Source organism: Nilaparvata lugens, chromosome 4, assembly GCF_014356525.2.
Source record: "Nilaparvata lugens isolate BPH chromosome 4, ASM1435652v1, whole genome shotgun sequence".
Taxonomy (NCBI): Eukaryota; Metazoa; Arthropoda; class Insecta; order Hemiptera; family Delphacidae; genus Nilaparvata; species Nilaparvata lugens.
This window is the reverse complement of record NC_052507.1, coordinates 10,056,259-10,074,897: the sequence shown is the minus strand read 5'-3', so window position 1 is coordinate 10,074,897 and position 18,639 is coordinate 10,056,259. Positions and strand designations below refer to the sequence as shown.

At 36.5% G+C, this 18,639-nt stretch overlaps 1 protein-coding gene across 3 annotated transcripts in view; it reads right to left on the bottom strand.

Moving 5' to 3' along the window:
- Positions 1-18,639, bottom strand: part of LOC111049463 (cystathionine beta-synthase) — a 48,092-nt gene that overhangs the window by 20,045 nt on the left and 9,408 nt on the right. For all 3 annotated transcript variants that reach the window (XM_039426607.1, XM_039426606.1, XM_039426608.1), the window contains exons 4-5: positions 13,761-13,895; positions 10,193-10,407 (exon numbers count right to left, since the gene is read on the bottom strand). In XM_039426607.1, coding sequence (XP_039282541.1) covers positions 10,193-10,407; positions 13,761-13,895 — 350 coding nt within the window. The remainder of the gene's footprint in view (positions 1-10,192; positions 10,408-13,760; positions 13,896-18,639) is intronic.

The window sequence follows — 18,639 nt, the reverse complement described above, 5'->3', positions numbered from 1 at the left end:
TCCACGACCTATTCAATTTTCACAAGGTTTCAAATTACCAGAAATACCATTACCTCGTTTTAATGGTGATTTTGAAAATTGGTTGAATTTTCGTTCTGCGTTTACTAGTATTATAGTTGATAATGATTCAGTTGATAACAGTGCAAAGTTTCAATATCTCAAACAGGTATTATCCGGCGAAGCGTTGAATAGAATCGCCAATGCACCACCAGGTGATTTCACTTTAGCTTGGAATTTGTTGAAAACCAGGTACGACAATCCAATACTTATTGCTGATCGACATGTCTCGGCAATTTTGAACCCACCGCAACTCAATTCAAAATCAGCACAATCTTGGCGCAGTCTTATTGACCATCAAAAAACAAACATTTTTGCTTTAGAAGCACTTGATTTAGGTATAGATGTTAAAGACCTTCTGTTCATGTATGTCACTGTGTCTCGTTTTGATATTGCTACCCTACGTGATTGGGAGTGATACAACTCTACTATGGATGATGTTTCTATTGACAATCTCTGGAACTTTATGGAGTCCCAACATAAAGTGTCACAAGCTGTGTCACTTAATTTGAATCACTCAGCTCAGGTCAATCCTAGGGCTAACCAGCAGCAGCCCAGCAGATCGGCAGCTCTTTCTTTCAACTCTAACAATCGTAGTATTGGAACATCCAATTCATCATTCAACAACAGTCGCAGTACTGCTACACCCAATTCGGTATTTCAACGTCCCAATGCTTGCTTGTATTGTAACAACTCAGCACATTCTGTCTTCACTTGTTCTCAGCTGTCAAAGCTACAGCCACAAGCTCGTGTTGACGCAGTACGCAAAAAGCACTTGTGCTTCAATTGTCTCCGCCCATTTTCAACAGGACACCAATGCTTTGGTGCATGTAAGCAGTGTGGCAAGGCACATCATTCCATTTTGCACGGTGCATCATTTCAATTTACGTCATCTTGCTCTAAGGCTACAGCAAATGCCAACAGTGTTCAATTAAGGAATACTACAATTTCCTCCAACAGCAGTCGTTCAGCACATCTTCACAGCTGCAGTTGTGGTTCACAGCCGGCAGTCAACCTCCGCACGTCGCCGCTCGCTTCATCATCAGTTGTCGCATCTACTTCTGAACAGTCATTGAATTCAACTGTAGAGTCATCTGCTAGGTCGCCGATTCCAGCCGCTGGTCAAGTAGTTAGTAACTCCAGTCACACATATGATGGCAACAAAAATTCAACAGTATCCATCATGCCTACTGCAGAGGTAGTAGTCTATGATAAGGTTGGTCAACCTATTTTGTGTCGCACGTTGTTGGACACAGGTAGTGACACCTGTTTCATTTCCAAACATCTTGCTTCACGGTTGTCTTTAGTTTCAACTTGTCATAACAATACTATACATACAGTTTCTGGCATCAATACAGCACCGATGTATTCCACATCTGTGGAAGTGTTTTCTTCTGATCGCACATGGTCTAGAAAGGTCTCTTGCATTATTGCCGACAAAATTACACCCAGTCTTCCACCAGTGGGAATTGACATGTCAAAACTTAGTTTGCCCACTCACATTCAGCTTGCTGATCCTGCTTTTCACCTTTCTCAGGGAATCGATCTTCTTTTGAGCGTTTCAGTCTATGCTTCCATATTGACATTCGGTCAAATTCAAATTTCATCTGACTGCATTTTGCAAGGCACCAAACTAGGTTGGGTGGTTTGGGGTGCTGTCTTGTCCACGCACTCATCTCAGATAGAACCTTCTGTTCATTCCAACTTCATTTCTACTTGTGAGATTTCCAATCAGATGGAAAAATTTTGGAAGCTTGAAGAAGTTCTTCCTAAGGACAATCTAACAGCTGAGCACCGAAAGATTGAACAGCATTATCTTGCCAATGTCGAGCGTGCCTCAGACGGCAGATTTTCTGTGGCTCTTCCCAAAAAAGAGTCATTTCACACTCTAGGTCAATCTCGTTTCCAAGCTCTTAACCGTTTCCATTCACTGGAAAAAAGATTGGCTGCTAATCCTGAATTGAAGGAGCAGTATACGGCATTCATGGATGAGTATCAATCATTGGGACACATGTCTCCAGTTTCACCCTCAACCTGGAAGGAGATTTCATCGAATGTAATCATTTCACAGCCTAAAATCTCGCTTGTCACTTGTTCAACAACTTCATTGTTTTCAGATTTATCGTCAAAAATTTCATCATATCACAAATTAGTTCGCATTGCTGCTTACATTCTTCGTTTCATTCATAATTTGAAGCATTGCCGTGAACCAGCATCTCAGCAATCTGTTGAACTGTCGGTTCAGGAAATTCAAGCTGCTGAATTGCGCATCATTCAAGACATTCAATCAGATGTTTTTGCCGACGATTTGAAATCTTTGCGTCAGGGTAAGGAGCTGCCCTCCAATAGTTCTATCAAGTCACTCTCTCCATTTATTCATACTGACAATCTTCTGAGAGTAGGTGGTCGTCTTCGGGAGGCAGATATTCCATTCGACTATAAACATCAAATCTTATTGCCAGCTAAACATAGGTTCACGCGTGCGCTCATTGTCTCATTTCATAGACGTCTTCAACATGCTGGCGTTCAGGTCACTATGGCCAGTATTCGACAACGTTTTTGGATACCATCCACCCGTCGCATCATCAAGAGTGTAATAAAGGGTTGCAAAATGTGTTTTCGTTTCTCTACGTTTCGTTCCGAGCAAATCATGGGGCATCTTCCCGCAGTTCGTGTACAACCGGATTTTCCATTTTATAATTGTGGAGTTGACTACGCAGGTCCTCTTTCAATTCGTCTTGGTGGCTCAAAGTCGCGCAATTTCTCCAAGGCTTACCTTGCTTTGTTTATTTGCATGGTAACGCGCGCAGTTCACGTAGAGGTGGTCTCCGAGCTTTCAACAAAGGCCTTCATTGCCGCACTCATCAGGTTCTCTGCTCGTCGTGGCATCCCTTTTGCCATTCATTCAGACAATGCTACAACGTTTGTTGGCGCTCACAATGAACTCAATGAGTTACATGCATTTCTTTCAGATTCTGCTATTCAGTCTGAAATTCACAACTTTGCCGCCGTTTTCAACATTGGTTGGCATTTCATCCCTCCCAGGGCTCCTCATTTTGGAGGTCTATGGGAAAACGCTGTAAAAAATCTTAAACGAATTTTCAGAGTGGTCACTTTGAATAAGATTTTGAATTTTGAAGAGCTTTCCACGCTGTCTGCACAGATTGAAGCTATCCTCAACTCCCGGCCTCTTGTGCCTCTGTCTGAGGACCCTCAAGATTTAGCATACTTGTCTCCTGGGCATTTTTTGGTTGGTCGTCCGCTCACCGCACTGCTGTTCCACACACCAACCACCACTCACATCGATCACCGTTCACGCTGGCGTCAGTTAGCACTGATCACTCAGGAACTCTGGGATCGTTGGTCTGCTGAGTTTCTAGTCACACTTCAAAGGAAGAGCAAGTGGAGCTCTGAATCTGAAAACCTGCAGATTGGTGCTGTGGTTATTCTCAAGGACACGGGTACGTCACCTTCGGTATGGAAACTTGCGCGCATCACGGCCGTTCATCCAGGGAAGGACAACAAGGTACGGGTGGTCACCGTTCGCACCGCATCAGGCACTTTCAAGCGGGCTATTTCTAGCATTGCACCGCTTCCACTCGAGGAATTTTCTGATTAATTCAGCATTGCTCATCCGACATAATCTCCGTTTCTTTTTTGTTCTCTCGTATGTCTCTCTTTTGAGACCCTGCAGGCCTCAAGGGGGCCAGGTTTATGTCAGATTTCGCACTATGCATTGTGTTCTTGTCCCAACTTGTCGCGTTAGTGCGCAAGTCACTTTGTCATCGGTCCACTTTCACTGTGTTTTCTGCAGTTCACGGATTACATCAGTTTTTTGTCATGCTACATTTGTACATTAATTTTATTGTACATTTTGGTATTATTTAATATTATTTTGGAGTATTTCCTACCGTGTCTAGACGTTTTTTACGCATATCTTTTTCATCGACGTGGCTATGCGTGGCTTCTTGCAGCGCGGTTCGTGCATGCACTTTCCTTTTCTTCCTACACACAGCAATGGCGTAACAGTTCACATCAGCTTTTTTCCGTTCTTCAATTTTCGTCGCTTTCAATTCAAAATTTTCAATTCTCAAGTTTTAAATTCATGTTTATTCAACGTAGAATGTTTCTTCCAGTGCTTTGATAAAGTTTCAGTATTTTCGGTTCGTTAGTTTGTGAAATATCTTCAATCATCAGTATTTGGTATGTTCCAACACGTTTCATTCGTCACGAGTGCTTCGAATTTTTATCTTCAATTTAAATTTATTCACTTCTCAGTGTGAGAACTCAAATCATTTTCATATTACTGATTATGAAAATCAAGTTTCCAGAACATTCAACATTCAGCAACAAGTTTATGATTGAACTGAACATGCATTTAGCGGTAGGCATTTTGTGGTAGGGCTTGAGGCCCAATTTCGCATTCATCGTTTCATTGAAGTAATTCTGGTCTCGCGGGACATTATTACTGGTGTGTTGCTTGCATTCCAAGATCACACTCTCATCATTTCACGGTGCAGTCAGACGTTCTGCTCTGTATCCGTTTTGTTAGGTTAGTCAACTAGCTACCTAATCATTCATTGCTAGATCGCAGTATTAGCAATTTTCATGTCTACCCCGTAGATGGTGTATCAGTTTCAACCAGTTTTTTTAGTGATCTACGAACATTTGTTACATTTCATTCACCATGCCAAGCATTTGGATGGTTGTCTATTCAGACATTCACTTAGCATCAGTGTTGTGATTTTTGGCCGTAGCCAACTCAATTAACTTTGCACTTCATTCACCGTGCCTAACTTTTGGACGGTTCATTCAATTCAAATTCAGTGAATCTTCAGCTACGTTACTTTCAAGTTTATGTGTTGCATATCTCAACTGTGTCACACCGTCATTGTGTCAGTCTTGCCCGTATTGCACTGACAATAGTTAACCTGACATTACCCACTCATCGCTGTGTCGCCGCCGTTCCTGTGTCGTCACCACTGAGCCATCGCTGTTGGCTATCCTGATTCGTCACCATTCCAGTCCGGAGTCTGTCACTCGGATTGATTCTTGTCCTGCCCGCGGGTCATCCTAGTCGCCGCTCTTCATGGTTCGCCGTCCAGTCCAGCTCCGGTAGCTCGCTCTGATCCGCTCCACTTCGTGGGTCCATCCAGGTCTCCTCCATCGTCCGGTATCATCGAGAGGGTCTCGATGTACTGCCCATCCATTTCAAGATTGGATCTCATGCTCTTCATGCATTTGATAAGTATTCTGTATCAATTTTGAATCATTATCAGCATTTTTCATTATTTGTTCAATTGCCTTGTTTGTTTAATTATTATTTGACCTTTTCAGGGTTTACTTGGAATTATTTATTCTAAAGTCGCGATTCCCATTTGTAGACACAACTTTTTACCAATATTTTTGGAAGTATTGCAAGTATTTTTACTTTACATTTTTCATATTGACTTATTTAAATATCGATCAACTTCCAATTAATTTTTTGTTGACTTATTATTCATATTTGACTTATTATATCAAGCATTAAGATTTAGTCTAGGCCATTGTCAATTACGTTCTTGAATACAGTGTCTGTTTCATTTCACTGTACTACCTATTTTATATTGTCTTTAAAATTATTAATTACATTGAATATATGCTTTTCAATTGACGTTCAACTCATGATTATTTAGTGTATCTAATAAAACCTATCCAGAACTACAAAGGTTTTAATATGTCCTGAAAGCATTCGTTTGTTTGTTACATTTAGTATTTATATTTAATTGTTCTTTATTGTCAAACTACATTTACCTTTTGTATTTACAAAAGCATTTCTTACAGTCCACTATTATTTCATTCAGTGGCACAAATCACACACAGACTATAGAATTATTCATCATTAATCAGCTGACAAGTGATTACACAGATGTGTGGAAAAGCCAGTCTATTGCTGTATTTCTAGTTCTGTGAACAGTAGACCTCACGCAGTATTCTCATCCACAAGTACCTGATTGAAACTATAGACCTTATGGAAATACAGCAATAAACTGGCTTCTCCACACATCTGTGCAATCACTTGTCAGCTGATTTATGATGAATAATTCTATAGTCTGAGTTTTACTCTAATATTGGCGTATGAAGGAGGCTCCTTTTTCCTTTTATATTATCCTTGAAATGCAAAATTTCCAAAAAACCTTGTGAATACGTCGACGCGCAATTAAAAAAGGAACATACCTGTCAAATTTCATGAAAATCTATTACCGCGTTTCGCCGTAAATGCGCAACATATAAACATTTAAACATTAAGAAAAATGCCAAACCGTAGACTTGAATCTTAGACCTCACTTCGCTCGGTCAATTATGAGGAGGATGAAAGATACCTGATGGAGTATGATAGAGTTGGACGTCATCTTCTGTATCGATTGTGTAAGTTTTGGGAGTTTAAGTTTTAATTATGAGAATAAAATTACCTGATCGAGAATGATAGAGTTGGGCGTTTTCTTCTGGATTTCCTAATATTTGTATTTTTATATCTGGTTATTCATGTTCAACGGATCTCATAAACGGCTCTAACGATTTTCACGGAATTTGGAACATAGTAGGTTTATGATATAAAAATTCGATTGCACTAGGTCTCATCCTTGGGAAAACTCGCTGAAGGACATTAAAAGGATGATTCATCATTGGCTGAAACAGCTGTGGATAGTAAGAAAGTGAGTGAGCGAGTGAGTATGTGAGAAATCAAAATATCGCATCCCCGAAATTCATAAATTCATAACATGACATATAGCCAGCTGTGAAATATAAACAAGATCATTTTAGAGAATTGTGTTCTGTTTATCAATAAATAAAAATAACGAGCAAAGCTCGGTGCCCCGATATTGTTATCATAAAAAGGGTACTTTATATTATATTCCATTGTGGTTCTATACTTTCAGTAGTCCTAAAAATAAGAGTGGGCATTATTTATATAAACCGATTGAAAAGATGCTCACAAAAGGTATGTCTGTATTTTATTTATTGAAAAAAAACACTACAGATTATACTTTATCCATAGAGTCCATGATACAACAGATTTAATATTTACCAAAAACTGTAGTAAGCGCAGTATAATGCAATTATATTGACAATTCTGAGAATAAAACATCCTTTTAGAGTATGAATTAGTTGGACATCTTCATCTGTATCGATTTTGTGAATTTTGGCAGTGTAGGTTTAAATTATCAGAAGAAAACTACCTGATCGACATCTTCTTAATTGGACATCTTCTTCTTTATCGATTGTGCAATTTTTGGGAATGTGAGTTTCAATTATGAGAAGAAAGCTACCTAATAATTATAATAATATCGAGTGACCAGGTCGCTCAGGTCTGGTGTCAATGTTTTCAGGTAAATTTCAGGGCCTCTCACATGACCTAACGACTGTTATTAGGCAGCCGAGACAGACGTCTTAACGTGTCCATTCAAAATAAGTTACGGGAGTGGACCGAGAAAAATATCTTGCCCGGGCCGGCATTTGAACATAGGACTCTGAATTATGAAGCCAGCATCTATCCATTCGACTACGGCCACTCCTGTTTGAAAGCTACTTGAAGGAGTATGATAAGAGTTGGACAACAACTATAAACTAAATCTATATCGATTGTGTAAGTTTTGCGAGTTTAAATTTCAATTATGAGGAAAATAGAAAAACCTGATCGAGAATGATGGAGTAGGACTTCTTCGGTATCGATCGTGTAAGTTTTGGAAGTGTGAGTTTCAATTAACATAATAAAAGATCGAGTAGAATAAAACTAGTAGTTGACCGAGCGAAGTGAGGTCTAAGATTCAAGTCGACGGTTTGGCATTTCTCTTAATGTTTAAATGTTTGAATGTTTAAATGTTTATATGCTGCGCATTTACGGTGAAACGCGGTAATAGATTTCCATGAAATTTGACAGGTATGTTCCTTTTTTGATTGCGCGTCGACGTATATACAAGGTTTTTGGAAATTTTGTATTTCAAGGATAATATAAAAGGAAAAAGGAGCCTCCTTCATACGCCAATATTAGAGTAAAAATCAGACTATAGAATTATTCATCATTAATCAGCTAACAAGTGATTACACAGATGTGTGGAGAAGCCAGTCTATTGCTGTATTTCCATAAGGTCTATAGTTTCCATCAGGTACTGATACCAGGTACTGATATGATGAGAATACTTCTCATTTACAAGTACCTGATTGAAACTATAGACCTAGTTCTGTAAACAGTAGACCTCAAGCAGTATTCTCATCCACAAGTACCTGATTGAAACTATAGACCTTATGGAAATACAGCAATAGACTGGCTTCTCCACACATCTGTGTAATCACTTGTTAGCTGATTAATGTTGAATAATTCTATAGTCTGTTTTTTACTCTAATATTGACGTATGAAGGAGGCTCCTTTTTCCTTTCTATATTATTTTTTATATTATCCTTGAAATACAAAATTTCCAAAAAACCTTGTATATACGTCGACGCGCAATTAAAAAAGGAACATACCTGTCAAATTTCATGAATATCTATTACCGCGTTTCGCCGTAGATGCGCAACATATAAACATTCAAACATTTAAACATTAAGAGAAATGCGAAACCGTCGACTTGAATCTTAGACCTCACTTCGCTCGGTCAATAAAATTACCTGATCGAGAATGATGGAGTAAGACGTCTTCTCCTGTATCGATCGTGTAAGTTTTTGTAGTGTGAGTTTCAATTAACATAATAAAAGATCGAGTAGAGTAAAATTATGAGGAGGATGAAAGCTACCTGATGTATGATAGAGTCGTATAGAAAGTATGATAGACAGGATAGATAGTCGTATGGAGTATGATAGACAGGATCGATTGTGTAAGTTTTGGGAGTTCAAGTTTTAATTATGAGGAGAATAAAATTACCTGATCGAGAATGATAGAGTTTGGCGTTTTCTTCTGGATCTCCTGAGCGACCGAGATGAGTCCCTGCGGACTGTCGAATGAGGCCTCAGTGGGCGTGCGCACAATTTCGGCTCCCAGCGCCTTCAGAATGTTCACCTTCTCGTTCGACATCTTCAGTGGCATCACTATTATGCACTTGTAGCCCTTAACGGCTGCCGCCATTGCTAGACCAACACCTGATAAAGCATAGAAAATTAAATAAAACATTAATAAAACATTTGATTTTAGGGGAAACAAGAATAGGGGAAACAAGAATAAAATCCAAAATGGATACAGTATATGGCATCTAAAAAGTTTAAAAACTTCTATCTTTAGTTTTACAAATAGTATAGTGAGGTACACGTTTATATTTGCAGTAAGTTATTTTATTAAAAATTGTATAATCAACATGTTTTTATCTATAAAATGATTTCATACACTTTAAGATGATATACGTTATATTTGCTGTAAGTTATTCTATTAAAAATGGTATAAACAATGGGCCATACTAATAAAGCTGAGCATTTTCTTATACTTCTAAAATATGGAGCATTTTCTATGAATAAACGTGAGCAAAACCTTTTGCTCATGCTCATCAAAAAAATAGTTTGAGCATTTGCTCAAAATTAAATGCTTATACTCAAAATTGTATGAATAAACTAGAGCATTTGCTCAACTTTTGAGGCAAATGCTTCAAAAAAGGTGAGTCTAGTCTAGATCAGCTTATCACCTTTTGCTCTTAGTAAAATGACTCAACTAATTCATGTGAGGAAGAGGAAACTATACTAGATACGATCACAATCAATAGTTGAGAACTATAAAACTCTTTTAAGATTCAACAATATCTATTACCGCGTTTCGCCGTAGATGCGCAACATATAAACATTCAAACATTTAAACATTAAGAGAAATGCGAAACCGTCGACTTGAATCTTAGACCTCACTTCGCTCGGTCAATAAAATTACCTGATCGAGAATGATGGAGTAAGACGTCTTCTCCTGTATCGATCGTGTAAGTTTTGTAGTGTGAGTTTCAATTAACATAATAAAAGATCGAGTAGAGTAAAATTATGAGGAGGATGAAAGCTACCTGATGTATGATAGAGTCGTATAGAAAGTATGATAGACAGGATAGATAGTCGTATGGAGTATGATAGACAGGATCGATTGTGTAAGTTTTGGGAGTTCAAGTTTTAATTATGAGGAGAATAAAATTACCTGATCGAGAATGATAGAGTTTGGCGTTTTCTTCTGGATCTCCTGAGCGACCGAGATGAGTCCCTGCGGACTGTCGAATGAGGCCTCAGTGGGCGTGCGCACAATTTCGGCTCCCAGCGCCTTCAGAATGTTCACCTTCTCGTTCGACATCTTCAGTGGCATCACTATTATGCACTTGTAGCCCTTAACGGCTGCCGCCATTGCTAGACCAACACCTGATAAAGCATAGAAAATTAAATAAAACATTAATAAAACATTTGATTTTAGGGGAAACAAGAATAGGGGAAACAAGAATAAAATCCAAAATGGATACAGTATATGGCATCTAAAAAGTTTAAAAACTTCTATCTTTAGTTTTACAAATAGTATAGTGAGGTACACGTTTATATTTGCAGTAAGTTATTTTATTAAAAATTGTATAATCAACATGTTTTTATCTATAAAATGATTTCATACACTTTAAGATGATATACGTTATATTTGCTGTAAGTTATTCTATTAAAAATGGTATAAACAATGGGCCATACTAATAAAGCTGAGCATTTTCTTATACTTCTAAAATATGGAGCATTTTCTATGAATAAACGTGAGCAAAACCTTTTGCTCATGCTCATCAAAAAAATAGTTTGAGCATTTGCTCAAAATTAAATGCTTATACTCAAAATTGTATGAATAAACTAGAGCATTTGCTCAACTTTTGAGGCAAATGCTTCAAAAAAGGTGAGTCTAGTCTAGATCAGCTTATCACCTTTTGCTCTTAGTAAAATGACTCAACTAATTCATGTGAGGAAGAGGAAACTATACTAGATACGATCACAATCAATAGTTGAGAACTATAAAACTCTTTTAAGATTCAACAATGATATATATCACCATTATTCCAACAAAAGAATAAATACAAAAGATAGCTACCTGATTTAAAGATAGCCATCACAAAATATGAAATAGGCATTTAAGAAGATGAGAGTGTAAACGATTATAAGAAGCTATTGTTATTATAAGAATATGCTGAAGATTATTATAGAGATGACATTTTTTCACGCTATTATTTCAAAATTCTAAACAACTACTAAAACTCTATTCATAAATAGAAAACAGAGCAGACGACGCAAACACAAGCGGTGCCCCCTACTTGCATATTTAGTCCTTCCGTGAGCTATAAAACCAAAGTAAGGGCACAAAGGCCATTCAGCTGATGAAAAATCTTTAAAATACGTGAGCATTTGCTCCAGAGTTCAGGAGCATGAGGCAAGAGTATAAGGTAAAACTTATTCATATAAAAATGAGCAAATGCTTTTGCTTCTACCTTTTGCTCATGAGCAAAACCTTATGATCCATGCTCTTGCTCATGAACATTTGCTCTGGTTTTATTCATATGAGCCAACATGTCTTTATCTCTAAAATGATTTCATACACTTTAAGAAGATATACGTTATATTTGCAGTAAGTTATTTTATTAAAAATGGTATAAACAACATGTCTTTATCTATAAAATGATTTCAAACATTTCAAGAAGATAAGTCTTTATCTATAACTAGCAAGTAACCCGTTCTCCGCAAGAGTCTCATGAAAACCGTGACAATCAATATGTCTTTATCTATAAAATGATTTCATACATTTCAAGAAGAAATGTCTTTATCTATAGCTAGCAGGTAACCCGTGCTCCGCAAGTCTTATAAAAACCGTGACAAACTGAAAACTTGACCAATTGAAATCTTGAAAAATTTTAAATACGCCTATAAACATTCTCGGTGAAACAAGAATCGTTATGCAATATTTCAAGTTAATCATTTGAGTAGTTCAGTTGTGCATTGCCGCATTCATGAATTTCTATCCCGTACGTGTATAAGCAAATTCTTTCCTTTATTATATATTATAAAGGGAAGAATTGGCTTTTACATATACGGTATAAAAAATACAGGGATGACGCGTCATCACATCTGAACTACTAAACTGATTAACTTGATACTTTACATAAAGACTCTTCATTCGCCGAGAACAGTTATAGACCCGTTTTAAATTTTTCAAGATTTCATTTGATCAAGTTTTTAGTTTGTCACGGTTTTTATAAGACTCTTATTATAAGATTCTTAATTTAGTGAGGATGGTATAGACCTATTCCCAGTTCGCCATTTTTCAGTTCATCAAGTTTTCAGTTTGTTATACTTAGCTTGAGAGTGGTCATAGATAAGATAGTTTATTCAACGGCTTTATCTTCTTCTATCTATATATTCTTCTTCTTCTATATCTATACTATATCTATGAAGGAAGAAATTATCTAATACAAGTACGGGATACGAAATACATGTTTGACGCATCATCGCAACTACTGAACTGATAAACTTGAATTTTTGCATTAAGATTCTTAATTTACCGAGGATGGTTATAGACCTATTTTAAATTTTATTAATCAATTAATTATCTATAATTTTAATAGTTGAAACAAATTTATTTGATTTGTGAAAATGGTGGCAATAAGATAAGGATGAAGATGTTGGTGAAAAAGTGGCGAGATTCAGTGCGGTGTGTGGCACTATAAGACGAGCTATAGGAAGGCGAACGAGACAAGATACCCAGCTGAAGTTTTACAGAACAATGGCGATACTGTTAATAACATACGGTAGCGAGGCATGGGTTTTAAACAGACAAACTGAATCTCGTATACAAGCTGCTGAAATGAGATTTTTACGAGCGGTCAAAGGTTGTAGTGGACTGGATACAATAAGGAATGACAACATAAGAGCTGAATTGAATGTAGAGCCGCTATTGGATATACTGAAGAAATATCGGGAAAATTGGTCTACTCATTTATTCAGAATGCAATCCAATAGGCTCCCAATATTAGCATGGGAGTACAAACCCGAAGGAAAGCGAGGCATAGGAAGATCAAGGAAGAAATGGATGCGTGTACAGGCCAATAGTGCCTAATCCTTGTGAGAAGATGATGATGATGATGATGATGATGATGGTGACAATGGAAAAGTAGCAACATTGTGTCCCTATCATTTCCATTAACTTTACAACGTGAGCCTAACTTTAAGTTTGTTGTATTTGGTTAGCTTTATAAATACTATGAGAAAGAGACAAGTACGGGATAGGAAAATTATGTTTGATGCATCATCACGTCCGAACTACTGGAATGATTAACTTGACATTTTGCATACAGATTCTTAATTAACCGAGGATGGTTATAGGCCTATTTTTAATTCTTCAAGTTTTCAGTTTGTCAAGTTTTAAAATAGACCCTTGTGGAGTACGGGTTTCCTGCTAGTATTAATAATAAATATGTGGGAATCTCGCTTTAATCATTCATGAAAACTGGCTCAACATCAACGAATCACTTACTAAATAATTAAAAAAAAGTTTATGAAGATTTTCAACACGGTCCTCCATCAGGTGCAAATACTGTAGTAATATTCACTTACTACAACTTTACCCATGAATAACATTAATACTTCACAATAAATTAAGTCACATTATTGTTGACAGCTGAAACTGAATCTCACTAAAGAAGTTGTGATTCAACCCATTTTTCCTGAACTAAAAACAAAAAATGATAACTATTTACCAGTGTTTCCTGAAGTAGGCTCAATCAATGTGTATCCAGGTTTGATATCTCCACTGGCCTCCGCGATCTCGATCATTCTCAAAGCTATGCGATCTTTCACACTGCCACCAGGGTTCAAATATTCACATTTTGCATCTGACAACAAAATTACAATCAATTAGAAATTTCACACATAATCGATTTTATAGCAATGAGTAATAATGAGCATTTTTGAAACTATATTTGTTATTTGTTTGAATGAAGCAATGTGTGATACCATAACCTCAAAATTTGAACAAACATTAACTTTTTATAAAAATTTTTGGAGAGAAATAGTACAGGCTCAGCCTAGTTTTTCCTTCGATGTCATAATTATAATTATTATGATTGTAGTATCTTGTACAATAAATGAAAATGAATGAATAAGCTGAGGATGACTTGCTTACAAATGTTTATCGTATTTTTTCCTCTTTTCCTCTCCCATCCCAATTCTTTTGGTAGAGAGTTAGTGGGGAGGATATTTTTAATATTCTTTCCGAAGAATGGACATTGATATGTCCAAAGGTCCGCCAATTTATGTAGATGCATAACAATATAATTATCTATAGTTATTATATTACAAATTACTTTTTCAAATCATATACAGTTCAATAATTATTTTCTTAGTCTATATTATGTAAATTCATCTATAATTTTGCTGTATTGTAAGCTATTGTATATAAGTGTATAAGCCAGTATATATTGTAATCTACATAAATAAAGTACTCAATCAATCAATCAATCCCACAAATAAAGTGCTCAATCAATCAATCCTTCCCCTTTTCACCCCTCTTTACCCTCCATTCCTTACTTTTTACCCTCTACCAGCTTATCACATGGGAAACCAAAGTTGGCTGGGTATTTTTTCTTCTTTCATTCTATTATGTATATTTTCAATCTCTATATATAAAAATGAATGTCTATTTGTGTGTTAGTTTGTTTGTTCTCTATAGAATCGAAAACTACTTGACAGAACGGTATGAAACTTTGGGAATATGTTGTGTGAATGAATATTGGGGATGGTTCCTGACCAGAAATTTTAATAGGGGGGCTAATAATAATTATATATTAATCCATTTTACAGACCTATGTTTTCGAAATTGCCGGCCGAGCGGCTAACGTAGAAGGGGAAGATCATCATGATGCAAGATCATGTTGTGATATGATTTAGCATATGAACTTACCAGCTGTAATAAACACGTCACTCTTTGATGAAATTGTTTAAATCGGTAGTTTTAAGCACATAGGAAGTTCGTATTGAGATGTAAATAAAAATATTGATTGTCAGATATATTAATTATTCATGATTTACCAAATAAAGTCAAGTGTGACATGAGATACATTGACTTTTTGGCGGTACGAAGTTCGCCGGGTAAGCTAGTGAATAATAAATAAAATATTCAGCACACCTCACCATGAAGCCGGTTTTTTATATTTTTATTAGAAATATGTAATTTGATTGTATTGTTTTTGTATTTTTATTTTTATAATGTGCTTGTATTGGATTGAACAAATAAGAATCGAATTGAATGTTGTTAACTGTACAGCCCAGAACAAGAAGTATTTACGATTTTTAATGAGAAATGTTGAATATCTATTTACTGTACATATGTTACAAAATAAAAGTCAAAGGGTCAATTGCACAGAAGCCTGTCAAACTTTAACCATGATTAAATGCTATGAGAACCAATCAGAGAAGCCTTCTTTTCAAAAAAGTCTGCCCTGATTGGTTCTTTTGGCATTTGATCATGATTAAAATGTAACCGGCTTTTGTGCAACTGGCACAAATATGTAAAACGGTTACAGCTAAACTCAGTTTTTACATAATCTCCAGATGATGATGAGATGCATACAGCTTCAAGTGAGTTCCGAAACACCTAGAAGTGATTCCGGAAACTATCAGTTATAAGAGCTGTTGAAACAGATAGATGATGAGATACCTGTATTTTAAGTGAGTTCCGAAACACCTAGAAGTGATTCCGGAAACTGTCAGTTATAAGAGATGTTAAAACAGACATCCTTCCAACGGATTCCATTTTTTTTTTAATGCTACTAACTTATAACTAAATATTACAAATGCAAAAATTAAAACAAAATTATCATAAGTGCCATGATATCTCAAAGTTCATGCAATACTAAGTAGCCTTCAGAAATACAGTGGAACTCCAATCATCCGAACTCCAACTATCCAAATCGCAGATTATCCGAATCACTTTCAGAAAAAAATTTGTCCAAAAAAAGTCTGCCCGAAAACGGATGAAGACCGCAAAACAGCTTACGTTGACGGAGATGTTTAAAAATCAATGATTTTTATTTCTAAACTTGTACATAAGTACATTTTCTTTATATTTAAAACATGTGAAGATATCATGTTTCTTTCATTTAATTCAATCAAAAAAATAGTGCAATATCAAAATGTAGCATTTTTCTTTCCAATGACAATTTAAAAAAAAAAAACTCCGATTATCCGAATGAGTCCCGGTCCCCATTAATTCGGATAATTGGAGATATACTGTACATAATATCTTGTGGAAATGATCAAGTACTTTGTGAATACAAACACAAACAAGCAAAATAAGTCCATTACTAAACAAGAATAAGCCAACTTTAAAGACAATTATATATTTTTGTTTTAGACTCACATGTTATTTTTATTCATTCATTGTTTACTTGCAGAGAAGACTTGACAGGGATTAATAACTCTCTTATCATTATTGTATATTCTGAGGGTTTCAACTGCAATGAAAGATTGCAATAGTGCTATTATTGAAATTGTTTCAATAAACGAGTTCATGTATTTTTTGAAATTAATTCTTGCTAAATTAATCTAGTCTTGTATAACGTTCATTGGGTTTTGCACTGTGAAGATTCAGTACTCTGATCATGTCTGTCTTGTCTGTGATATAACTCTGCCCACTGAGAAAAATCGCGAAAGCCTTTAAACCTAGTTCCGCAGTGCAGGCTGGTTGCTTGGCTGAATCGGACTAGGCGCTGAGACAGCAAATAATAGCAGCGTTGGTGGGAATGCGAGCGGCCGCAGTAAAGCCGCGTCCACACTATGTCGATCGACTCTGTCGACCCGGTCGATCGATAAAGTCGCTCGACACCTTCGTCTGTGTCAACTCGACAAAATTGCCTCAGTACATGTAGACGAGTCGACCGACAACCATCATAAATTTCCATGCATAATCGAGTGTCTTATATTTAATCGAGTGTTTTATTTTAAATATAAATCTTGACTTTGCAAATTTCTAATTTTCTTTTCCACCTCCACTTTTTCAATGCCAAATGACACCGCAATTTCCACCAAACCATCATGCCGTTTGTTTCTGTTTTTATAGTCAACATCACTTGAATCCCATGAGTAAGAACGATCACGGCACATTTCAATAAAATTCGACGTTTGGGTATCACTCCAATTCATTTTCAATAAAAATGTAAGCACTTGAACAACAGTATAGCACTATTCTATTTTTTAAAACGGCAGTGACAAGATCGACACGTCCACACTGGTGCCTTCGACTCGACTGTCTTTGATCCGGACCGACCTGATTCGGGTTGCGTTCGACTCGACTCGACAGCGCTCATCAATGTCTAGCGACACGTCCAGACTTGTTCGACATTGTCGATCGACTTCGTCGATCGGTGTCGATCGACATAGTGTGGACGCGGCTTAACATCTTCCACCCAGCAATGGTCGGCGTAGTTCGGCCTAGCGGACAGACGAAAGATCAAACCAGTCGGTTATTTGATCCCTCCAGCCAGGCTCAGCCAAGCAGCCGAGACAATAGAACAATGGAGTGGTGTGGTTTAGTGCTAGTGAAGAAAATTTTCACGACATTTCAAGACAAAAATACTGAGGGTAGTTGAATTAGATATGTCTAGAACAGCACTGTTAATTATTTCAATAAATTCCTCCTAGAAGATTCATTGATATTCATTTACATGCCGAGTATTATGAGACTTATTGAATTTCACAATACAATAAATATACATATAGTAACAACTATACACGATAATAAGAGCTTTTACTGATAATAATTGAGCTTTTACTGATTTTATGAAATTGGGATGAAAAGAAGTTTTGGACTGTAGTCCGTTTCTTTGTCCTTAAGTTGATTGTAAATGATAAATAGATGAAATAAAATTTGCTCGTTTATCTGAGTATTGAAGGGCGTAAATTGTATTTTGAAAAGTGAAAGTGACATAACCAACATTTTGATTTGGACAGTAAAGTATAAATTGGAAATGGGACAGTTTTGGGCATGAGCCTGTTGTGCCTTTCCTCATGTTGAGTATTCGTACACAATATGATAAATAAATAAAATAAAATAAATACTATAGTATATTTATAATACTATACTTTTTACTTTAATACTTGATAATTATACTAAATCATCATTTAGTTTGAAAAAAAAATTCTAAAGAACTCCTTCAATGTTGACACAGATGTGGTAATGACACATTGACACTCTATAGTATAATGTTACATTTTGCTTGAGAGGTAACCGGATTCAAACACTACCTCCGTAAACAAAGCCATAGTGTATTCGTGTGACGTCAGCACAGGTAGGGCTCCTACACCAATAAAAACACTAGCTGATGTAGATCAGCTGAAATCAACGAATTTTTATTGGTGTAGGAGCCCTACCCGCAAACGAATGCGCTACGGCTTTGTTTACGGAGGTAGTGATTCAAACCCTTGAATCCTTGAGTTTGTTTGAGTATAATGTTACATTTTGCTTGAAAGGTCACTGGATTCAAACCCTTGTGAGTTTTTCTTTGACGACACTTGCAGATTGGAATACTTCAAATCTGTAAGTTGCTAAGAAGGCTATCACCCAGGAAGTGGCAACTATTC